The 23,045-nt window shown below is 49.5% G+C and overlaps 1 protein-coding gene across 3 annotated transcripts in view; it reads left to right on the top strand.

Annotated features, from left to right (window-relative positions):
- Positions 1-2,070: 2,070 nt before the first annotated feature.
- ERAP1 (endoplasmic reticulum aminopeptidase 1) overlaps positions 2,071-23,045 on the top strand; it is a 35,528-nt gene continuing 14,553 nt past the window's right edge. The window contains exons 1-10 of one of the 3 annotated variants that reach the window (XM_058656263.1): positions 2,071-2,170; positions 7,791-8,333; positions 9,993-10,131; positions 12,892-13,026; positions 18,148-18,268; positions 19,454-19,608; positions 20,287-20,400; positions 21,396-21,527; positions 22,563-22,694; positions 22,841-22,915. In XM_058656263.1, coding sequence (XP_058512246.1) covers positions 2,151-2,170; positions 7,791-8,333; positions 9,993-10,131; positions 12,892-13,026; positions 18,148-18,268; positions 19,454-19,608; positions 20,287-20,400; positions 21,396-21,527; positions 22,563-22,694; positions 22,841-22,915 — 1,566 coding nt within the window. In that variant the 5' untranslated portion in view covers positions 2,071-2,150. The other 2 variants (XM_058656264.1, XM_058656265.1) reach the window with 2 other exon arrangements.

Below are 23,045 nucleotides of genomic sequence, written 5' to 3'. Positions count from 1 at the left end.
AGGAAATTCTTGAGGAGGCAGGGAAAATGGAAATAAGTGATGAATCCACAGGCCCCCCCCCCCCAATGTAAACCAAACTCCTATACAGTGCCTTGGAATCCACTGCTCTGTAATACCAGATCTGAGGGTGCCTGCCCCCATCTCTCCCTTAGCTGCAAGTTTCCTTGACCTGCTTTTGTGATTTCAGATCAACTGAGGGGGTGGTCAGTGTGGATACCGGTCCCTGATCACTGGACTCCTGAGATGTTTTCTCGTACGGGTAGCATCTTGATGTTTAGACTTGTCTCGGAAGGCTTTCTCTGCGAGGAATCCCAGGCTGCCTGGACCCTTAGAATGAAAGGAGCTCGCCTGGGTCCCAAATGACGTGGCGCATCTCTCAGCGCCACGTGTATGCGTAAGAATCTTTGTTTGGTATACGCTTGCAATGGGGGAATCTCAACTGAACTTGAGCTGTGGTTATGCAACAAGGTGGAGGAATCCACCATGGTGGGAGGGTTTGGGGAGGGGTGGGGAGAACCCAAGTATCTATGTAACTGTGTCACATAATACAATGTAATTAATGAAGTTAAATAATAAATAATTTAAAAAAAAAAAAGAATCTTTACTCCCAGGAAGTAAGTAACAGCTGGGATCCTTCTTGCTATCAGCTCTGCTTTCCCTGCGGGGCCCCTGGTGGGTCACTTGCATCTCAGGTTCCTCATTCTAGAAAAAGGCAGATAAGCCACCTGCACAGGCACACACCATGAGGATCCAGTGATAACGCAAATGAGAACACTTTTCACGCTCAGCATTTCACTGCAACTCACTAGCTATTCTGAGCACAAAATAAGGGTATCAGTGGCCGGTATTTTAACATCTGTGATTTTTTGTTTGTTTCTGATTATAAATAAAAGGATTTTGTTTACCAGGCCTGCCAGTAGGCAAATAGGAAAAAAAGTGACTTTCTCTTGATCAAGAATATAAAGGTCTCTTAGGAAGGAGGAAGGGTCCCAAATGTTTGAGCATCTTCTGCTACTTTTCCCAAGACATTTGCAGGGAGCTGGATCAGAAGTGGAGTAGCCAGGACTTGAACCAGAGTTTGTACGGGATGCCGGCATCACTGGAGGTGGTTTAACTTACTATGCCACAGCGAGATCTGTCAGAGTCCCACATTTGACATGGTTCAACGGCTTAAGCCTTAAGAGAACCTTACTCTCCCACTGAGTCTCTTCTGGGACTAAGGACACTGAGAAGCCTTTGAAGTGGAGAGGCACCAGTGCCCATGCTGCTCTGGGAATGCAGGAGTAGGTGCTACACACACCCGTCCTCCGCCCCAAGGACCACGACCACGCACAACCTAGGGCATTTGGTGTGCGTGAAGGCTGCGTGTTTGTTTTTTTTTTTTTTTTTTTTTTTTTTGGCCTTCACCCGCAATTCTTTCAGGATGCGTGTTTGGGACTGAATGCCCTATACCTGGGGCGAAGACACAGTGACTTTACTTTGAAAATGGAGGGGGGCATGTGAGACAAACAAAGGCTGCCTAGGGTCGGGATACTTGGTGCCTCTCAGGTGAGCAGCAGAGAAGCCCCGGGGCCTCGGAGATCCAAGGCCTCAGGCTCCTACACGTGGTACCGAGTCGCCTGTGGGCGTGGGGCCCATAGCAGCAGCCAGGACCTTTGGCTTCCTGCTTCCCTCTGAGGTGGGCCAAGAGCTCTGCGCCCATTTGCAGAGGGAAGCTGATGGACACGGCCTGCGTCCAATGGGCGTCGCGCCCGTCCCGGCCTAGTGGACTGGAGCGTTCGGCCAAGCCTCCGTCCCCACTTGGGAGCCCTGTTCTGCGGCCCTCAGCCGGCCACCAACAGCCGACGTTAATTCTCACAGACACTGGGAGAAAAAGGCCAGCCCTGAAAAAGGGCATCCCTGCCCTTCCGCTCGCTGCGTGCCTTGCTATGCCGGGGCTGCCCAGGCCTGCAACCCTCACGTCCCAGTTCCTGCCGTGGAGACGGGGAGCGCGCTAGGCTCCACTCCCCGGGTTTCCCTTTCGCGGGCGCCCGCCTCGGCCGGGCCGGGGTACTCTGTGCCCGCACTCGCCCGCACTCGCGCTTCCCTAACGCCCGCCCGCCGCTGCCGGCCCCACTTTCACTTTCGGTCCCGGGGCTGACAGGCCGGCGATGGCGGCGGCGGCGCGAGGGTGAGCAGGCCAGGCTCGGGCTCCCAGCGATGGTGCGGCCAGGCGGGCAGCTTCTGGGAATCCTCCCGGGGGAGCCGGTGCTCTGCGGGTGGGGGAAGGAAGGGGACGCCCGGCCGGCTCCTCAGGAGCGCGCTGTCCCGCGGGCGGGAACTCTGGAGCGCGCCCTGGCTGGGCTCCGTGATCCGCGAGGGGGCCCCCGGAGGTCCAGAAAGGACCGTGACCTTGGGCTAAGCCCTGGGAAGGGGCGAGCTGTAGGTGTGGTAGAGGCCTCTGTCCTCTTGGTACTTGTACATAATTCTTACTCCCCCCCTGGCATGGGCTTTCCCCACAGGGGCTTGCTCTTTGAGCCCAGTTTACAGCAGGTGCCTCTCAAACTTGGTGGGCCTCCGAGTTTACCCGCAAGAAGGATAAGAGGGACACTTTCTCCAACTCATGGATGATTGGGCGCTGCTTGGTGCCGGCTGCATCTCTGTTTTCTAATATGTGCCTGAAGAAAAACCGAGGGTGTCTGGGGGCGGGGGTTGAGGGGAGGCAAGCATAGGAAACTTGACAAAACTAGGCAGGGTTGCCATTTCCTGGAGGATTTGGATTAGGTAGTGTGTTTTCCGGTGCGCCTACAAAGGAATATTCCAGTGTGTTAAAACGAACCCTTTAATTAGTTACCAGCAGTGGCAAGCTAGATTTAGTACTTAAAGATGGAAAGGAAGTGTGTTGCCTCCGAATCTATTTTTGCCATCCACCGAATTTCAACAGAGGGCCATGAGATGCCCAGTTGCCAGCGGCTTCCTTGATGAGATGGAGTCCAGGGCGTTCTAATTGCAGTTCCCAGAACTTCCAGCCTTTCTGCCGGGGATTAGGAACTTGTTGCCCTTGCCCTGGGGATATTGACTTAAAGGAAGAGACTTTTCAAAGCTTTAGGGCAGGGGCCTTAGTACTGTAGCAAGGTGTGCTCTAAGCTTGTGTATCTAACTGGCTGATTGAGCTCCTCGGGGATGCCTCAGACGGAGCTACCTACCATTAAAAGCATGTTGGTTCTGGATATCCAGCCCAGAGCCTGTATCTGTCCTTCCTGTCGCTCCTCCCCGCTTTCGATTTGCCCCTAGTTGTCAATGTAGGCTCCATCCATTGCACTGTCTCCCACCCCAGCTTGAGCCGCCAGCCAACGCTGTCTGGGCCTCTTTCTCTTTCTTTTCTTTTTGTTTTTCTTCTTCTTCTTCTCTTAAGATTTATTTTTAGTAGAAAGTCAGATTTAGAGAGAGAAATATTCCATTTGCTGGCTCATTCTCTTATGGCTACAATGGCTGGAGCTGAGTTATTCTGAAGCCAGGAGCTTCTTCCAGGTCTGCTACGCAGGTGCGGGATGCCTAGACTTTGGGCCATCCTCAGCTGCTTTCCCAGCCACAAGCAGGGAGCTGGATGTGAAGTGGAGCAGCCGGGACACACACTGGTACATGTATGGGATCCCATCACTTGCAAGGGGGAGGATTAGCCAGTTGAGCCGTTGCACAGGCATTGTGAATCTTGATACTGTGCAAAGGCAGAATGAATAGCCTGCCCCGTGGACAATCAGAAAGTAAAAGCACGAAGGTCTAAGTACAGAACTCGGTGAAGCAGGGAAAGCCGCGAGGTGTAATTACACAACTGCACTGTGAGAACTTGGCTGAGCCATGGAATTGTTCGCTTTTGCTTCACTGCTGTCAGAATGGGAATACAAGAGTGTTGATATGAAGTCAAGTGTGAAGTGCTAGGTGCCTGGAGGGAGCACAGCAGCTGCTGGCTCTTTTTTCCTCCTCGGCATCTGTGTTTTTTACGGTGTGAGTGCTGTTTAACTTGAAGCAGCACTGCACTGTTCTGTTGAATGGGCTGCAGCTTTCGAGAGCCTTCCACATCCCTTTTAGAGAATTGCTCCCAAGACCTGACTTCAGGAGGAGACTCAGCCAGGGCTGAGGAACTGCTGTGTTTTAACTCAAAACCATGACTATGAAAAGGGAAGCCAGCCAAGAAGAGGATATTTTATAGAAGGGGATCACAGAGAGCTGGGGTTCACAAGAGAACCACCTCTGAAATCCTCGATTCACTCTGCACCGTCGGTCCTCAAGCCCCTCTCATGTGAAGGAGACATCCTAGATACTTTGGGAAATACAGAGACAAACATCCCATTGTCTTCAGGCATTTACAGTGTGCTGAGGGACGAGTGGCAAGTATATTTGAGTAAGTTTCCTAGGCAGCAGTCATGTGGATAGCAGAAAGCATTCCCAGGGTTTCCTCATTGGAGCTGTGCCTTGAATGAAGGACAGAAACTTGTTGAGGAGGAGAGAGCCTTCTAGAAAAATACTGGCACATTTTGTGAACCGCGAAAGCCCATGGTAGATCCTAGGGTGTATGTAAGGAGGTTGTGTTTTGTGATAAGGTCTTGGTTTCCAGACTGTGAGGCATGGAAAGCCTGGTTGCCTGGCTAAGAAATCCAAGAGGGTGGGGAGAAGCCTTTGAAATAACTGTATCATGTAGAAATCACCGTCTTTTAGCCTCCCATAGGCGATGGTCGCCCATGGTGTTCCAGACCAGTGGGACACAATCTCTGCCTTGGCAGGCTGAGAACTTAGTAGGCAGAAACAGATGTGGGAATGACTCAGTTCTCTGTAGACTATTCCAGGTTCTAAGAACATCATCTTCCTAGATATGTAATTTTGCTTTTAGGGAAGACTTAGTAAGGGAGCTCGCATCCTTTATCCGTTGACTGTGGGTGAACAAATTCTGACACTCCGTCCTGCCGGAGACAGAATCCCACTCTCCTCGTCCTCTTCATGCTCCCCCACCCTGTAAAGTCTTTTATTTATGCTGCTACCACTGAGTCCTTTGGCAGCCATAAAAACCTTTCTGTCAGCTCAGAACCAGTTAGAATTCTTATATGTCTTCTCGGGCTATTGGGGAATGCTGGGAAACTCCCAACGTCTTCACAGGCTTGAACCTGCCCCCTTCACAGAACGAGGAATGCACCTGTAAGCCAGTGCTGTCAGGAATTCCTGGTCAAGGAGGACACAACCTCCCTGTACTAAGTCTCCCAGCTTCTTGACCCCTGTGGTTTACTGAGGAGAGGAGGCAGGCATTTATAACCATCTTGATATTTAAACATAGGTTTTCTCCAGATTGCTTAACTGCAAACCCCTTTAGTTGGTTCCCAAATAAAAGCACAAAAACAAAGGCAACCTGTTTCTCCTGTTCATGCCTTTCCGGCTCATCTGGGCAGCATCTTTTGAACTGGGGTTATGACATCTCATCCTTTCTGTTTAGCCTCTAGATCCACTCCGCAGGGGAAGCTTTATTTTCTTTTAACTTAAGAAATATTTTTATTTATTTGAAAGAATAGGAGAGAGAGAGAGAGAGAGAGAGAGAGAGAGAGAGAGAGAGAGAGAGAGAGAGAGAGAGAGAGAGACCCACACTAGCCAGGCTTGGGTTAAGCCAAAGTCAGGATCTAGGAATTCCATTCAGGGCTCCTGTGTGGCAGGGCATCACCTGCTGCTTTCCAGGGAGTGAGTTAGTGGGGAACCAGATTGGAAATGGAGGCAGGACTTGATCCAGGCAATTGGGTATGGGATGCAGGCCTCCCAAGCTGTGCCACAATGCTCACCCCCCAGCCTCCTCCACCACTCCTACGTCATGATCTTTGTGGAGGGTCCCCAGTGCAAGGTTAGCTCCTTTTCTCATCTGGGTCAAGTGTCCAGGAACCAGAGGAGTTTGAAGGAGTCAGGGCCAGCTGCCTGAACTCACATGGTAGGGGTCCCTCCTGCCAAACACCCATTGAAGAAGTGTGACAGTGTAAGAGAGAAACTACGTTTGATTTCTAGAACACAGATTGCCACCACTCTGATAATCGGCATCACTGTTATGTCCCCTGGCCTTTAAAATAAAGGCCAAGGTGCAGTTGTAGTGTGACTGGCAGCATGCTCTGGGGGTGATCTTGGAGTTTTCCCGTCTTTGCCTTGCCCATCCTCCATCAAGTCCACTGTTCCCTCTGTCAAGCTTCAGTCTTTGAGCTTTGGTTCCTGCCCTAGTTTCATCCACCTGTAATGATTTACAAGTCTGACAGTCTCAGCTCTTTGGAATGTATTCTTCCCAACACTGTCTTTTATCATCTTTCTTAAAATACTCAGTTTTTTTTAAAGTGTTTTATTTATTTGAAGGTTAACAGAAGGAAAGACAGAGATTTTCCATCTACTAGCTCATTGCTCAAATAACTGTGACCTTCAGAGCTGGGCCAGCCTGAAGCCAGGAGCCAGGAACTCCATCCAGATCTTCCACATGGATGCAGGGAGCAAGCCCTTGGATTACCTTCTGCCGCTTTCACAAGCTCATTAGCATACAGCTGGATTGGTTGTGGAGCTTAAACTGGTCTCCACATGGAATATTGGTATTGCAGGCATCTTCTTAACTTGCACAACTCTGGCACTACGTGTTCCACATTTCGATATTGTACTTTATTGTTCATGTATGAATGTTTTCCTTTGTAAAAAAAATCTGGGAGGCTGACCCACATGGGAAACCCAGAAGAAGCTCATGGCTTTGGATCAGCTCTGTTCTGGTCACTTGGGGAGTGAGTGGATGGAAAATCTTTTTCTGTCTTTCCTCTCTGTAAGTCTGATCTGCCTTTCCAATAAATATAAATACATTTTTAAAAGAGTGATTTATTTATTTATTTACTTGAAAGAGTTATAGAGAGGTAACTCAGAGAGAGAGAGAGAGAGAGAGAGAGAGAGAGAGAGAGAGAGAGAGATCTTCCATTTACTGGTTTACTCCCCGATTTCTGCAATGCTCAGAACTGGGCTGGTCCAAAGCTGGGAGCCAGGAATTTTTCCCATGTCTTCCACATGAGTGCAGGGACTCAAGGTCTTGTGCTGTCCTCCGCTGCCTTCCCAGGCCATTAGCAGGGAGCTGGGTTGGAAGTGGAACAAGCCAGAAGTAGAGGCAGAGTCCCGTGGGCTGCCTGTGCCACAGGCAGAGGATTAGCGTGTTGACTCCTGTTGCCCCCCATCCCTAGGCCATTCTTGGCTGAGGGAAAGATCACTTGGGGCCTGACACCACTGCCCCTGTACCTGACTGCTGTGCAAAGTTGCCTTTCTTCTGCTGTTGCTGCTCACCATCCAAGCCTCCTTGGCCTCCTGTCTGAGGATTCCTCAGCTTGGGAGGTGTGGTGGGAAACCAGGCTGGGTCTGGCCATAGTGGGCCATGGTGGCTGCAGCAGCTGTTTCTCTGATGTGTTGGTGGCCATCTCTTCTGCCTGTTTCATGGCACTGGGTTTCTGAATGTCCTGCAACTCCGTGACCCAGTTAGGGAGCTGCTCAGCGTCTTCTGATGATTTCTTTCCAGCCTATGTCTATTTTGTATTCAGCTGGGAACCCTAAGAGTTCAAATGTGAAGGTCAACTGATGGTATCCCTGATCAACCTCTCTCTTCTAGGAATCCATAACACAGGGCATTAGCTTTACTGTCATGAAAATTATCTAGTACTTCTGGAAGTTGGTTTCTATCTGCTGGGTAAGGAATTCTGAAATGGTGCTGTTTTTGATTGCATCCTAATGACTTCTTGGTTTTGTTCTTGCTCTTGTGCTTTGGTGCCACTCAGTAGGTTGAGCAAGAAGATGGTGTTGCTGCCCCTTGGAAGGCCATGTACCAGCTTGCCATTCCTGCTTCCCTTGCTCGTGGCCCTCTTAGTCCTATCAAGTCCCTCACTGTGTCAGAGCCATGAAGCAACATCTCCCACAACAAGGCACGGGACACCGTTTCCATGGGACAAAATGAGGCTACCCAAGCACGTCATTCCGGTTCATTATGACCTCATGATCCATGTAAATCTCACCACGTTGACTTTTTGGGGAATCACGGAAATTGAGGTGACAGCCAGCCAGCCCACCAGCACCATCATCCTACACAGTCATCAGCTGCAGGTCACCAAGGCCGTCCTCAGGAAGAGAGCTGGAGAGAGACTGCTGGAAGATGCCTTGGAAGTCCTGGAGTATCCGCCCCAGGAGCAAATTGCACTTGTGGCACCTGAGCCCCTCCTGGCGGGGCTCTCGTACACCATCATCATTGACTATAGCGGCAACCTGTCCGACAGTTTCCATGGCTTCTATAAAAGCACCTACCGCACCAAGGAAGGGGAAGTCAGGTGACCCTTTTTTTTCAATAAACTTTTTAAGCTTCTAGTGCTGCTCGTATTATTAAATTGAAATTTATTGCAGGTGGGTTGCTTTTTAAAATTCCCTTTTGGCAATTTTGGTTTGTTTTTGCTCTTTTCATCTCTCTCCAATCATGTTCCTCCTTGCTTTGCTTCATTCCATTTTAACCACTATTGTTTTCCCCTCCAGCTAAGTAGACAGGAAGCGCCTCTTTGGTTTTAGAGCCATAATGAAATGGTAGCATCTTTAATTGTCCTGGCCCCTGCATTGGGGTGCAGGGAAGTAGGGAGGAGCAGCCAAGGACCATGCAGCTCCTCTCAGAGCTCAGGCAGGAAGGGCTGACGTGGAGGCCTGAGCCACCCCACACTCCCCACAGTGCTCCCTCTCAGAGTCTGGGGAGACCCCTCCTGCCTCCTGATGGTAGCGGACATCCCTCATCTTGCAGTGGCACCACACTGGCCTCTGCCACTGTTGGCTTACAGCCGTGCTGTCCTTCTGTCCAAGTGTCCGCTGTTGGATAAGGACATGGTCCTGTTGGATTGGGGCTCAGTCCGATGGTTTCATTTTCATATTTTGCAAAGGGGTTATTTTCACTTCTGGTCGCCTCCACAGACACTGGTAGTTGGACCTAGACGCATCTTTTGGCATGGGGCAGGGGTGAGGGGGTGAAAGTTCAATCCACAGAGCCAGTATCTTTCTCTCCCACTTGGCTTCCTGGTTTTAAGGAGAGGATTTACTTGGGGGTAGATTTTATCCTAAATTTTAAAATCAAATTTTCTTTGGTAGTAGATTACACTAACTCTCTTGTTGTTCTCATTCCATATTATTTTGTCAGAATAAAAACAGTGCTGACAAGAATTTTTCAGTGGCAAATAATCACTACTTTTGTTGCAGCAGAGCAGGCTTCTCCCTCAATTGCATAAACATTGTGTTTTTGTAACTGGATTTAGGTTGTGTTTTCTATTTCCAAAAGAATTTTAAAAATTTTAGTATGTTGCAAAAATAGTTTTTTATCAGTGACCATTACTATGCCTGATTTTAATGATCTTATTCAGATATGTTTGTGCATTCATTTATTTATTCCTCTTTGGATGGAAATTTTAAATCATTTCCACAACACTTTGACGAGCTTGCTCGCAAATCATTTCTTCAGAATAAACTCCTACGAATACACTTATTAAAGCAAGGAATGTACACATTTTTGACATTTTTTCCTGTATTTTTCTAGCTGATGCTGTGTGTTGGTAAACATTTTAGAGCAAAAAGGCAAAAGAAAAAAAAATCTCTCTCTTTTTTACAATACTGTAGTTAAACAAGTTGGACAACTTTTTATGTATTCATTACTCATCTGAAGGTTCTTTTGGTGGATTGCCTGTTTAGGACCTTAGTTTGAGATGTCTTCTGTACTACTGTTTAATGTTGAGTCTCTGTTAAGCTATTAACCTTTCCTCAGATGCTTTTCCTTGCATTTTTTAAACCAATTTCTGACATGACATCTAACTTATTTTGTAATAGCTTTTGTCATGTGAAATGAGTTTTTAAGTAGTGTAATCCATCAATGTTATGTAAATGTGCACAAAACCACCCATTTTAGATTTAGAATTCCTGGTGTGTCATGCTCAATTTTTATCTCACTTGCCATGGCTTAGGGTCCTTGCGTCAACCCAGTTCGAACCCACTGCCGCTAGAATGGCCTTTCCCTGTTTTGACGAACCTGCCTTCAAAGCAAATTTCTCCATAAAGATCAGAAGGGAGCCTCGGCATCTTGCCATCTCCAATATGCCGCTGGTGAGTACCGCTCCACTCACGGGGGTTGGGGAGGGTCTGTCCGTACTCTGTGACACGTGTGAGCCCAGGGACACGTGACACCCAGCTCTCATGTTTTGTTTGTTTTCTTGCCTAACAGGTAATTTCTTTGCCTTTTTTTTAATGCCACAGTTTATTTTGAAAGCCCCTAAGCTTTTGGGTCTAAGGTTTTAGTGAGAGTGACATTCCGGGCCATCAGTGCTGCTTGACAGGACACCGTGGAAGGGATTTGGGTCAGCCTGAAGGGACAGCACCCTCCACAAAACACTGTCACCCTCATTTCCTCAGATGCCCTGTTAATGCTCTGCTCAACAAAGCTGTGTTTCTAGGATATATTTTCTGCAATTTCCTTACACAGGGTACTCATGGCAGGGATACAATTTATAGTGAGATGTACCAAATGGAGCAGGCAGAAAAAGAGAACAAAAGTAGTCTTCAGAATATGATGGTCCTGAAGGGAAGTCATGCCAGTTTAGCTCCCTTGAGAAAACCCATTATCTTCCATTTCCAAAGCAGATGTGGACACTGTTCTCTCTGACCTTTTAAAGTGGCGAGAAGGTGACAGTGCCAAATGCATCAAGTTGCTCACGCTCAGTGTGTCCCATGAGGCTGCATTCCAGTATCTTGCACAAGCATCAGCAGCCAGGCAGTTGTCCTTGCACCTGATGTGTGCTGGCTCCAGGGGAATGCATCTTTTTTCCACCGCAGGTTAGAGCCAGGAGGGCCAGGTTTTCCCAGGGATCTGCAGGATGTTTAGCTTCAACTCTGTGCTTTACCAGAGGTAGAAACCCTGACCCTGAGAGCCACAGACCAGCCTCTAGTGTATGCTTCACTCTAGAACTCTGCACCTGCCTTCAACTAACAAGGGATCTAGTCTCACATATGCAGCTGTCCCCCAAGAGGGCTGTGTCCCAAAGAGAGTACTCTTCCAGGGCCAATGCAGTGATACAGCATACTAAAGTCTCTGCCTGCAGTGCCAGCATCTCATATGGATGCCAGTAAGTCCTGGCTGTTCCACTTCAGATCTGCTGCCTGCTTGTGGCCTGGGAAAGCAGCAGAGGATGATCCAAGTCTTCAGGGCCCTTCATTCATGTGGGAGACCCAGAGGAAGCTCTTGTCTCCCAGCTTCAGACTGGCCCAACTCCTGGTGTTGCAGCCAATCGGGGAGTGATGCAGCAGATGGAAGATCTCTCTCTGTAGTTCTGCCTTTCCAATATAAATAAATACATCTTTAAAAATAAATAAAAAAAGAAAGCATCCTTCTCAACCCATAAGGCCAAGGGCATTTGTCCCCACCCACTGGGTACATGAAAAGGTGAGAAACAGTTATGTAGTTTTCCTAATACAGAATTTTAAAATTAATTTTTATTTGTTTGAGAGGCAGAGAGACACAGATAGATCTTCTCTCTGCTGGTCCATTCTTTAAATTCCAACTACAGCAGGGACAGGGCCAGGTTGAAGCTCGGACACAGGAATGCCATGTGGGTCTGCCAGGTGGATGGTAGGAACCTAAAGTACTTGAGCCATCACCTGCTGCCACCCAGAGTGCACGTTAGCATGAAGCTGGAATCACGAGCAGAGCTGGGACTTGAATTCAGACACTCCATTTGGGGTGTGGGCATCCTAAGCGGTGTCCACGCCAAATGCCAGCTGCCGAATATAAACATGAGATACTGGGGCCCGGCATGGCAGCCAAGCAGCTAAAGTCCTCGCCTTGCATGTGCCAGGATCCCATATGGGTGCCGGTTCTAATCTTGACGCCCCCACTTCCCATCCAGTTCCCTGCTTGTGGCCTGGGAAAGCAGTCGAGAACAGCCCAGAGTTTTGGGACCCTGCACCCATGTGGGAAATGCAGAAGAGGCTCCTGGCTCCTGGCTTCAGATCAACTCAGGCAGGATGAGGAGGCATGCTTGTGCCTGCAGAGTGAAGAGATGAGGTCTAGGGAGTTCCACGAAGGTGTTGGGGTCTATATCCTTGGGTGTCCAGCTTGTCAAACTGTGCAAATTCCTGATGCTATCAGGGATTGGCAGTAAGCTAATGGCAGTGGCCTGACCTTGGGCTGCAAGTGTGGAGCCAAAGGAAACAAGGAGACTTTTGTGGAGGCTGGACAAGAGAGACTTCCCCTCTCAGGCAGCCAGGACGAGGTCATCACACTCAAGTTTGCATGAATCGGGTGACTCCTAATCATTAGCACAACATCAGGGATGGTTATTTCAATGAGGGGCAGGTGGAAGGAATTGGGATAAAAAAACAGCTGGTTTGGGATCGTTTGGAGAATATACCCATGTTGTCTGGCTGAGTTCATTTGCCCGACCCATGCTGTGGCTAGTGGCTGGCAGGTCTTCAGAAGAAGGGCATCCTATGAAAAGTAAGGGATGTGGATACAGTGAGGTACTTCTGAGTCTAGAAGAGGCCCTGCAGGGTCTTGCTTTTATAATTGAAAGAATTGAGTGTTATTGGCTAAACAACTCTGCAACATATTAGAAGTCACTGAATTGTGTGCATTAAAAATGGTGAATGTGACTTATACCTCTATCTGGAGAAAAAACTTGAGTAGAGTGGTATGACTCTAGTGTGGCTACTATCACAAAGCACTGGAAAACTTGTATGCCAGGCAGGTAATGACATGTCATGCCGTGGGCTTGCCCTGCTGTGTCTGCTCACTGGTGAGTCACTCCTTAGGATGAGCTCAGGGTGCCAGCCAGTTGGCTGCCTTGCTCATTGGCCTTTCCCTGACTGCAGGTGAAATCGGTGCCTGTTGCTGAAGGACTCCTAGAAGACCACTTTGATGTCACTGTGAAGATGAGCACCTACCTGGTGGCCTTCATTATCTCTGATTTTGAATCTGTCAGCAAGGTGACCAAGAGTGGAGTGAAGGTGAGCCTGTGACCGACACTTAGGGTCACAATAGCTTGTCCTGCTTTTAAAACTCAGAGTCCTGCATCTTGAGAAATCACACTTCTTCCCACCCACCCTCCAAGTCTTAGGCAAGCTCACATGGTTGGCTGCCCTGCTGTCCCAGATGGTCAGCTTAACAAAGTGTCTCTTAACAGAAACGTTGACAGAGGCTGGCCTGGCTTCTGTTCTGGTCTGAGCTCCAGAATTAACTGGGGCTCTTACCTTGGCCTGGCTCCCTCTGGGACCTGGGTTGCACTTCTTTAGAATGCATGAGTCAGGGAAGACCCTGCTGTCGCTTCTCAGAGGGCTTCTGGCAGTCTAACTCTGTGCAGCTGGGAAGCAAAGGTTACCAACCCTCTGAGTAGGGCATCCCCAGCTGTGGCAGAAAGCAGATAGAGCAACTGATTTGGAGCAGTAGAAAGCTCAGGAGAGTGCTTGGGCCAGAGGTAGTGGGTGAAAGACCTTGTTTCCCTTCCAGGGCCCCTTGGTGCTGGTGTTACAGTCCAGTGGAATAGTGAGCAACCTGTGCAACCGTTCTCCACAGACGGGTCTTTGTGGCAGAGGGGAGGGCCTTGCAGTGGAAGACTCTTCATATGTCTGTGTTGGTTTCCATTGAGGCTGCCTGGGGGGAAGCTTCTCCCTGTGTTCCACTTGGGCTCAGCCCTCTGATCCTTGTGGAACTGGACAGCTGTCATGAATAGCTGTGGTGATGCTTGACACCTGCAGGGCAGGAACGCTTGGTTCCACAGGGAAGCCCTCAGCGAAAGCACCTGCCCCTGGTTGGCCCTTGCGCCAGATCTTATAAACGATTCTCTCCATAACACCCAATCCCTGCTAGGCACCTTTTAGTTTTTTTTTTAGCCATGTCACACAGATTTTATTGCAGTGTGCCTGGCAATTGTCACTGTCTGAAGTCTCTGAGCATCTGATTCTGTGTCTCCTTTCTGCTGCTTCTTGCTGAGTGGAGCCTGGTTCCTTTGTGGATAGAGTGAGTTACACCTGTGAACTCACCTTGCCTGAGTGAAAAAAGTCTCCCAGGGAGAAGTGGTGATGAGGAGTATTTAACAGCCCCTGGAAGGCAATAAGGGGAAAAAGATTAGCTGCAGGTTTTGGGATCTAAGTGATGGAGTCCACCGGGGTTAGTTTTCAGACTCAAGCTCTCTCAGGAGCTTTCCCCACTCCCTTCTTCTGCAAATAGGAAAGGGCATAGAGGCTGAGAAAGAGCCTGCGCAGCCTGGGAGTGGTCTCTGGGATGGGCCTTTGATTCTGTGCCCCGGAAATCTGTGGGGAGCCTGGGTTGTGAAATTAACGCAGCTGTGGCTCCTACAGCACAAGGTGGGCCGGCTGTTTCCAGCACCTGCGCCTTCCCTCCTGGGCTATTTAACACCATGCTCCTGCCCTGGCAGCCAGTTCCAAGAAGCGTTTGTCTCGCTCGTGGCTGCTGTTAGCATTTTCTTTGGGACATCACGCAGGAGCACTCTTGGACTTGGGGCAAATGACGACTGGCCTAAACCACAGGACTCGGCAGAGACGGGGTTGGCATCTTCAGGGATCCTGTAGTGTGCCCCTGGCAAGGGGGTTCTAGGCTGGGACACCCCTGCAGGCACCAGCGAGAGGAGCTGGCAGCGGATGGAGTTCCGTTGAGTCCCAGCAGCAGTGGAGAGAAGTCAAGAGCAGGCACAGCATGAGTGACACAGGTGGGCTGCGCTGACGTGGACACCTGGAGGGGCCTGGGGAACCAGCATGAAGTTGTCACCACGTTCCCCTGTGGTAGGGGGGCCCTCGCTGCACTGCATTAGTGGGAAAGGGGACCCTTGTGAGGGAAGCGAAGGCTACGGGAGTACAGAAGAAGGAGAGGGGTGCACAGGCCCGGGGACCCAATCAGCTCAGCTCCCAGAAAATAGTGCCTTGCCCAGCCGCCACTGCTGTGCTTTGGACCAGAGGTAAGGGGGCAGAAGCTACTGGGATGGGGCCTCAACCTCCAAATCTCCCCTGGAGCAAGAATCCCCTTCCTACTGATCTGGGCCACCTGTGGGGTGTCTTCCACCCTGCGACTGGAGTGGGGAGTCAGCCAAGCCTGGACCTGGAGTTGGAAGCCCACCCAGAGGTGGCTAGAGGGTTTCTTCTGGTTCACTTCCCTCATACCCGAGGGTCTTTCCATTCCTGGGGCAAGCCTCTCTCACACCTAGGATTTCCAAACTTCCCTCCACTGACAATCTTCAGGAATGGTTCTATCAGATAGCTAGATATTGGCTACACGTGCTGGCTAAGCAGGTGGCTGCCTTGCTAAGGGCTGGGATCTCATGGGGGCAGCCCTAACATCCCTTAGTGAGGGGCCTGGGGATGCTCAAGGTCTGGCCTCTCTGGGCTGTCAGGGCTGAGGGAGTCCACAAAAGGGGCCGTGGGGGAAGGAGGGCTGGGGCTGGGTGCTGAGGGATATGTTAGACTCGCTGGGGCGCCAAGTCCTAACCAAGCCACTCTTGCTAGGCCACCCACTGTCATGGCTACAGGTATACTTATCCATTCTCATAGAACCCACCCCTAGGCTGCCTCCTTAAGATGCTGGAAAGCACCATGGAGAAACCATTGGCCAAAGCCGAAGGTTTAGGCAAAAGGCCCCTGTGGGTAAGTGAGGAAAGGCCGCCCCTCCCAACACTGCAGTGAGAGACCTTTGAGAACGGGCTTGCGGCAGAGCCCTTCAAGGTGGTCCCCTCCTTGCAGGAGTCTCAGGTGCCAGAAACAGCTGACAAGGACTGGGAAGAGCTCCAAGTGGTCTGGCAGCCCTACCTGGGACGGTACTGGCTGGTAGGACAGGCTGCCACTAGGGGGCTTGGGAAGATGCGTCTGAGACCTCCAGGCACCAGAAAAAGCCCTTACCTGGTGCTCTCCCTGGGAGGAGGGCGGCACCTGAGGCTGCCTTACAGCTTAGATGCTGTATGGGTCGTCCTCCCTCACCTGTGATGTCCTGATTCAGACCAGGGAGGTTCTGGAAGTGGCTAGAACAGCCCAGCTTCGAAAGCAAGCTGTTGCCTGTTCTGCCTAGGAGGAGGATAGTGCCATAAGCTACTTTGTGGTTAGCCTCCTCCCTCACCTTTTGACAGGGCTGGCACTGCTGCCCAACAGGGTCAGGCCACCACTTGTGGTGTTGGCATCCCCTATGAAAGAGTGGGTTTAGCTCCCTGCACATGTGCTTGGGAAAGCAGAGGAAGATGGCGCAGGTATTTGGCCCCCTGACACCCATGTGGGAGACTTGAGTAGAGCTCCTGGCGCGGGCCTGGGCCAGCCCTGACTGTTGCAGTTGTTTGGGGAGTGAACCAAAGTATAAAAGACCTTTGTGTCTTTATCTCTCCCTCTTTGTCATTCTACCTTTCAGACAAATCTCTGAAAGTTCTTAAGGATTTATTTAAAAGCTGGATTAATCACAGAAGGATCTTCCACCCATTGGTCCACTTTCTAAATGGTTGCAACAGCCAGGGGTGGGCAGGGCTGAAGCCAAAATCTGAGATCTCCATCCTGACCTCCCACATGCTTGGGCCTGGGCATCTGCACCTTCTGCTGCTGCTCTTCAGCCATATTAGCTGGGAGCTGGGATGCAGGCAAGGCAGGCAGTGCTGCAGGCAATGGCTGAACCCACAACACCATCATGCCAACCCCAGCTCAGTCCGTTTTGAGATGTTTCATGGGAGGCCCTTGCTCATCTGACAGCCCCTGGAGCTTCTTGTAAAAATGATATGTAGCCAGGGAGTCCAGGCCCTGTCAAGGACTGGTACTGAACCTGTATATTCTCAAAATGAATCTCTAGGTCAGGGGATGTGGCAGAAGACAGTCCCACTACAGAGACTAAGATGGGAGTGGGAGGGGATTGGTGTGGGAGGGAGGAAGCTAGCAAAGTGGAGCTGAGCATTGCCAACAGCTGGCCTTTGTAGGCTACAGCTACAGCTTGCTGCTTTCTGTGCTGGTGAGCTACGTTGCTGGTTCTGGTGACTAATGAGGACTAATGAGTCTGGTCGTGTGCTCAGGATTTCTGAATTCAGAATTTCCAACTTGTAACAGGTGGATAAGATTCACCCTCCTTTGGGCTGTTTGGGATGGCTCAGTGTTGGAGCTATTGTGTTGGTTTCAGGTTGTCTAGAGCATCTTGGTGTGCAATGCCTCACGGTTGCCCACCTGAGGGACTGTGCAGACAATGGAATTGTTGAAATTGTGTATGTGGAAGAGCACAGTGACTTTGGAGGGAAGACCCCTTATGCTGTCCTTGCCCTGTGAGAAAGAGGATTCTAGGCTTGGGTGTGGCCTCTGCGAGAGGCAGCACCCCCCCCCCCCCGGCCAGGAGCCTGTGTTAGAAGCCAGTGGGGGATGGCATTATAAGGCAGTGAGCTGCAGCTTTTGCAGCCATGGGGCATACCTGGCTGTCTTCATGAGCCAGCTGTGCTCATCCATGCCTGTTGCATTGAACCCTGTGCTGACTGGTCACAGTATACATTGCCATGAAACAACCTACTGCCATCCATCGCTTTTGAAAGTTGAGGTGAGTATCTTTTTCCTTCTCAGACTGTGGGTGGTTTTCTTTGGAATCACCACATGTGATGCGGGAGCCCTCTTGGATTTGGGGTTCCTGGGGTGCCACACCTCCAAGCAGTACCAAACTGAGAACAAAGCACGCCTTTTACTTGCAACATCTCTAAAGACAGCAGATGGCTGCAGCTGACATTTATGCTAAGGGCAAAACTTGTGGGATGCAGTACTTGAGTAGACACTGGATTTTCTGTCATCCTCTGGGCCCTTCAATGCTGTAAGTACCCATGCTCGGATCTCCCGTGTTGGCTGATGCCCACTGAGCTGAAACTGGCTGTATTATTGGTTTGGGGCATGTAAGTCTGCTTTCTAACTGAGACATGTTAAAGGAGATATTTGTGTGTGATGTGTTATTGGTCATTATCGGAGTGTGTGTTGTTGGGAATACTCCACACATAAGCAATGGAATCCCAGGAGTCTCTAACTTTGGAACCGTTGTCTCACAGTGTGATGTCGGTCTTTGCCACAGTTGTGGAGAGAAGCCACAGTGACATTGGAACACCTGTTCTGTGACTTCCCTCTTAGGTGTCTGTGTATGCTGTGCCAGAGAAGATAGACCAGGCGGATTATGCGCTGGATGCTGCGGTGACTCTTCTAGAATTCTACGAGGATTACTTCAGCATTCCGTATCCCTTACCCAAACAAGGTAGACCTGACGCACATATAGAACGATGTCCAATTACATCTTTGTCACCCACTCATCCCCACACTTGTCTTAGGAACCCCTGAGGTCCTAACACTTCAGTGAGTTGTCAGGTGTCAGGTCAATTTCCTGAGTGTCTGCCTGTCCCTGATCTATAACATGACTTGCTCATGGTCACACTGGGCTGTTTCAGAAAGTTGATGAGAAATAGAATTGAATAGTCGATTTTAATGCAATGAAGTTGGAAAGCCAAGCATAGTCTTCTCATGCTAAGTGTTTTCGATGAAGTTTAAGATTCTGGACTCCTAACAGCAGGTCTTGGGGCACATGGCATTGGGACTGTCTAGGCTCCTGCTTCTGTCAGCGAAGGACAGCAGAGCACAGAGCCTGCATGGTTTGTCGTATTGGCACCAGCTTGAAAGGGGTAGTGGGTGCTCAATGGGTTTTCTTTTTTTAATTTTTTTTTATTATTGGAAAGCCAGATATACAGAGAGGAGAGACAGAGAGGAAGATCTTCCATCCGATGTCTCACTCCCCAAGTGAGCCGCAACGGGCTGGTGCGCGCCAATCCAAAGCCGGGAATCAGGAACCTCCTCCGGGTCTCCCACGCGGGTGCAGGGTCCCAAAGCTTTGGGCCGTCCTCGACTGCTTTCCCAGGCCACAAGCAGGGAGCTGGATGGGAAGTGGAGCTGCTGGGATTAGAACCGGCGCCCATATGGGATCCCGGGGCATTCAAGGCGAGGACTTTAGCCGCTAGGCCACGCCGCCGGGCCCAATGGGTTTTATTTTCAATGGGTAAGTTACACAGTGCAAGAAAACCTATGTTTCTTCATCACGTGAGTTCTTCAGACTAGCATGTGGTACACGTGGGGGTCTCAGGCATCCAGACTAGAATAGGTCATTGAGGGTAAAGAATATTTAGTCTGCAAACATCATATGGGGATGTTAGAAATGGAGCCACATGGCCGTGGACACTTTTCTGACTTGGTCACATCAGTGGCAAGTGAGCTGCCGTTGCGCAGCCCCATTCTGTCCATGGTGCAGGGCTCCCCCCAGGCCAGAGCTCTGTTGCTGTGCCCAGGCAGCTCAGCTTCTGTTTTGGCACTGACTCCCACCCCTTCCGACAAGGCATGTTTAGGGCAGATGTGTGACTGAGAAGAGGAATGTAATGGTGTTTTCTTCCACAAGATCTTGCTGCCATCCCTGACTTCCAGTCAGGTGCCATGGAAAACTGGGGGCTGACAACCTACAGGGAATCTGCCCTGCTGTTTGACCCAAAGAAGTCCTCTGCATCCAGCAAGCTGGGCATCACCATGATTGTGGCCCATGAGCTCGCTCATCAGGTCTGTATGCGCAAGCATGCTGTCAACACAATGATAGAATGCTGCACATGGCTTTTGGGGAGTATGAGGCTATTTGTATATCTATAAATCTTATTCTCAAGGGAAGCATTCTTTTTTTTTTTTTTTTTTTTTTTAAGGGAAGCATTCTTAAAGATTCTTATTTGAAAGGCAGATTTTACAAAGAGAAGGGGAGATCAAGAGAATGTTTTCCATCTGATAATTTGCTCCCCAGATGACTGCAACAGCCAGAGCTGAGCCAATTCAATGTTGGGAGCCAGGAGCTGCTTCCGTGGTTCCCACATGGGTGCAGGAGCCCAAGGACTTGGAATGTCCTCCAGGGCTTTCCCAGGCCCATTAGTAGGAAGCTGGATGGGAAGTGGAGCAGCCGGGATACAAATCATGCCCATGTGGGATGCTGTTGTCACAGGGCAGAGGATTTAGCTTGCTGTGCTACTATGCTGGTCCCGTGGAAACATTACTTAGAGCATTGCTTAGTATTTTATATGCCGAAAGGTTTTTGTTTGCTTTGGTAAACAATTCTGTGTATATGATAATACCCCTGAAATGCTGGATCATCTAGAATACAATTCTGAAAGTCTTTTGCTTCTGGCTACTATTACAGGCAGTCTTGTCTCCCTAGCAAAGTGTGTGTTCACTGACTCACATTCTGCCTTCCAGTGGTTTGGGAACCTGGTCACTATGGAATGGTGGAATGATCTCTGGCTAAATGAGGGATTTGCCAAGTTTATGGAGTTCATATCTGTCAGTGTGACCCACCCTGAACTGAAAGTTGTAAGTGATTATCTTATGTTTCAAGTTGAGCTGTTTTGTTCAGTGTTGCTGGAAAACATTTGCCTTTTTTCAATTGTAAAATTAACAGAAATATTGTATAGCTGACTTTCTTGGGAGCCTAGATAAATCGGTTACTACTAGATATTTTTAAATCTGATTGCCATGTGTTAAATGTTTGTGTTCCCTCAATATTAAGACGGGAATAGCAATAGCTTGAATGTCCGTATCATTTCTCCTACCTCCAGGCTGCTCACTGTGGATATAGATTGTTATTGTCTCAGCAATACCCTTCCTGACAAATCAAATTATGCTTAAGATAGCTACTGATTTGATTATGATCTGTGAGTTTTAATGCTTTGCAACTGATTTTTTTAAAAAAGAACATTCAACTTGAGAAATCACATTAAGAAAAATGAAGCTTTATTTTAAAATTTTTAGTACAATGATTTTTAAAAATTTGACTATACTTTCTGCTTTCATCTGCCTGCACATGTAGTTTATTCATGGTGGTAACAATTAAGCTCATATCCCTGTAAAGCTACAACAGATCAGAAACATTTTAGTGTTTCTGTATAATGCTTAATAAGTGTGACTATAGGTGCACATTATCCTATTGAGTTAATGTGCCCAGTGAAGCAGGTTAATGTTGGAATTTGTGCTCCATTGTTACTGTGTGTTTTAAAATGGTGCAGATGGTGGTTGCAAATGTTGACTGCTGTACCTCCTAGTTTCCTCTTCTGTAGCTATAGGCATGATTTTGTTTTCAGGTCAATACGGAATTTACCTTGAAGTGATGAGTAGTTCACATGAACAGAGCCTAACACGTCTTCCAAAGTAATTGGATGCTATTTGGAAAACAGTAATTTTATTTCATAAGCCCTAGTAATACAGAATAGGCTGGCCAGTGAGAGTCCAGCCCTAGGACCACACCTCCCTCCCCTGTATCCATTAGCCAAATGTAACGCTGAGGAGGTGTTGCCTTTCCATCTCAATAGGAAGACTACTTCTTTGGCAAGTGTTTTGATGCAATGGAGGTCGATGCCTTAAACTCCTCACACCCAGTGTCCACGCCTGTGGAGAATCCTGCTCAGATCCGGGAGATGTTTGATGATGTCTCTTATGAAAAGGTGAGTAGATTGTGTGGCTTTGGAAACTGAGGAGTGACAGCTGGGATGGGGTGGAGGTTAAGGTCCAGGCTGCGGGGTGGCTTTCCCTTGGCAAGGGGCAGCCCTGCTCCAGTGCCTCTGTGTGACCTGTGCTGGCGGCAGCCAACCCATGTGCTCCTGGCTTGTGGAAGGCAGGTATGGCTGGAAAACTCGGTACCACTGGTGATATAAGTGGTGGGAATAGCCCAAAGGAAAGAACACTCCTGCATGCCCCTCCCTTGCCTTGCCCCCCGCCCCAACAGCTGTACGTGTGTGTGAAAGACAGACAAGTGAGACTGTCTCACCAACTGACAAACCAGGAGACAGATCGCCCACCTGTTACTGGCTCACTCCAAATACCTGCAATGCCTGAGCTGCCCAGTCCAAAGCCGGGAGCCGGACAGAATACAACCCAGGTCTCCCAGGAGTGGTGGGGCCTCAGCCACTTTTGCCTGGGGCTCCCTGTCTCACATACAAGTATATCTGGGTGGCAAAGGAGAAGAATGTGAGAACACTTTCCTTTGGGCTGCTCTCACTTGTGTCCTCAGTACCTCATGTCAGTGGAAGTGTTGTGTGTGATCCACAAGCCTGTGCTAGTAGTAGGTGGGGAGGGAAAGTGCTTCCTGCTTCAGAAGCTAGGGTTGTGCCTGCTCCTCTCGTTGGCCCTGTGTGCTTGGGCTGCCAGGGCTGCCTCACTCACCTGGCAGTCCCGACCTCGTCACACTCGCCTCTTCCCCACTCTGGCCTCAGAGTGGCCACAGGATGGCGCGCATTCCCATGCTTCCTCTACCCAAGTTGTGTGCCCAGTGTGAATGCAAGGAGCTGGCAGGTGACATTGAGGGGGCATGGACAAATACAATCGCCTTAAGGAATCCCCTGCTGCAGAGTACCAGCTGTAATACCATTTCTCTGTTCCATAAAGTGCCCGACATTGCAAAGACGCTGCAGCCATGTGTCACAGGAATCAATGGGTCATGGCCCAGCTAAAGATGGCCATGGTTTCTCTGACCTTCGCAGGGTGCGTGCATTCTGAACATGCTCAGGGATTACCTGGGGGCTGACGCCTTCAAGAGTGGGATTGTGCAGTATCTCCGCAAGTACAGCTACCGGAACACCAAGAACGAGGACCTGTGGAACAGCATCGCCGGCGTGAGTAGCTTCTGTGTGTCTATCATCTGGGATGTGCAGTCCCCTCACTTGCTTGGTTTTGTTTTTCTCTGTCACATCACTAACCCCGAGAAGAGCCACACTTTCTCCTACAGAATCCAGAGTGATGGGTTTGTTCTGGGTTTCAGATCTGCCCTCAGGATGGCACGCAGAAAATGGAGGGCTTCTGCTCTAGAAATCAGCATTCAACGCCTTCAACTTCAGTAAGTTTGTGCACCTGTTCCCCTCAGCATATTGCTCCCCCTGTTGCTGGATGGCTCCATATCAGACTGTCCGAAGTCACTCATTAGTCACTGATTGTATCAGGCTCGTTCAAGGTCAGACTGCGCTTTA

The sequence above is a fragment of the Ochotona princeps genome, chromosome 28 (genome assembly GCF_030435755.1).
Source record: "Ochotona princeps isolate mOchPri1 chromosome 28, mOchPri1.hap1, whole genome shotgun sequence".
Classification (NCBI taxonomy): Eukaryota; Metazoa; Chordata; class Mammalia; order Lagomorpha; family Ochotonidae; genus Ochotona; species Ochotona princeps.
This window is presented reverse-complemented; position numbering and strand designations above follow the sequence as displayed.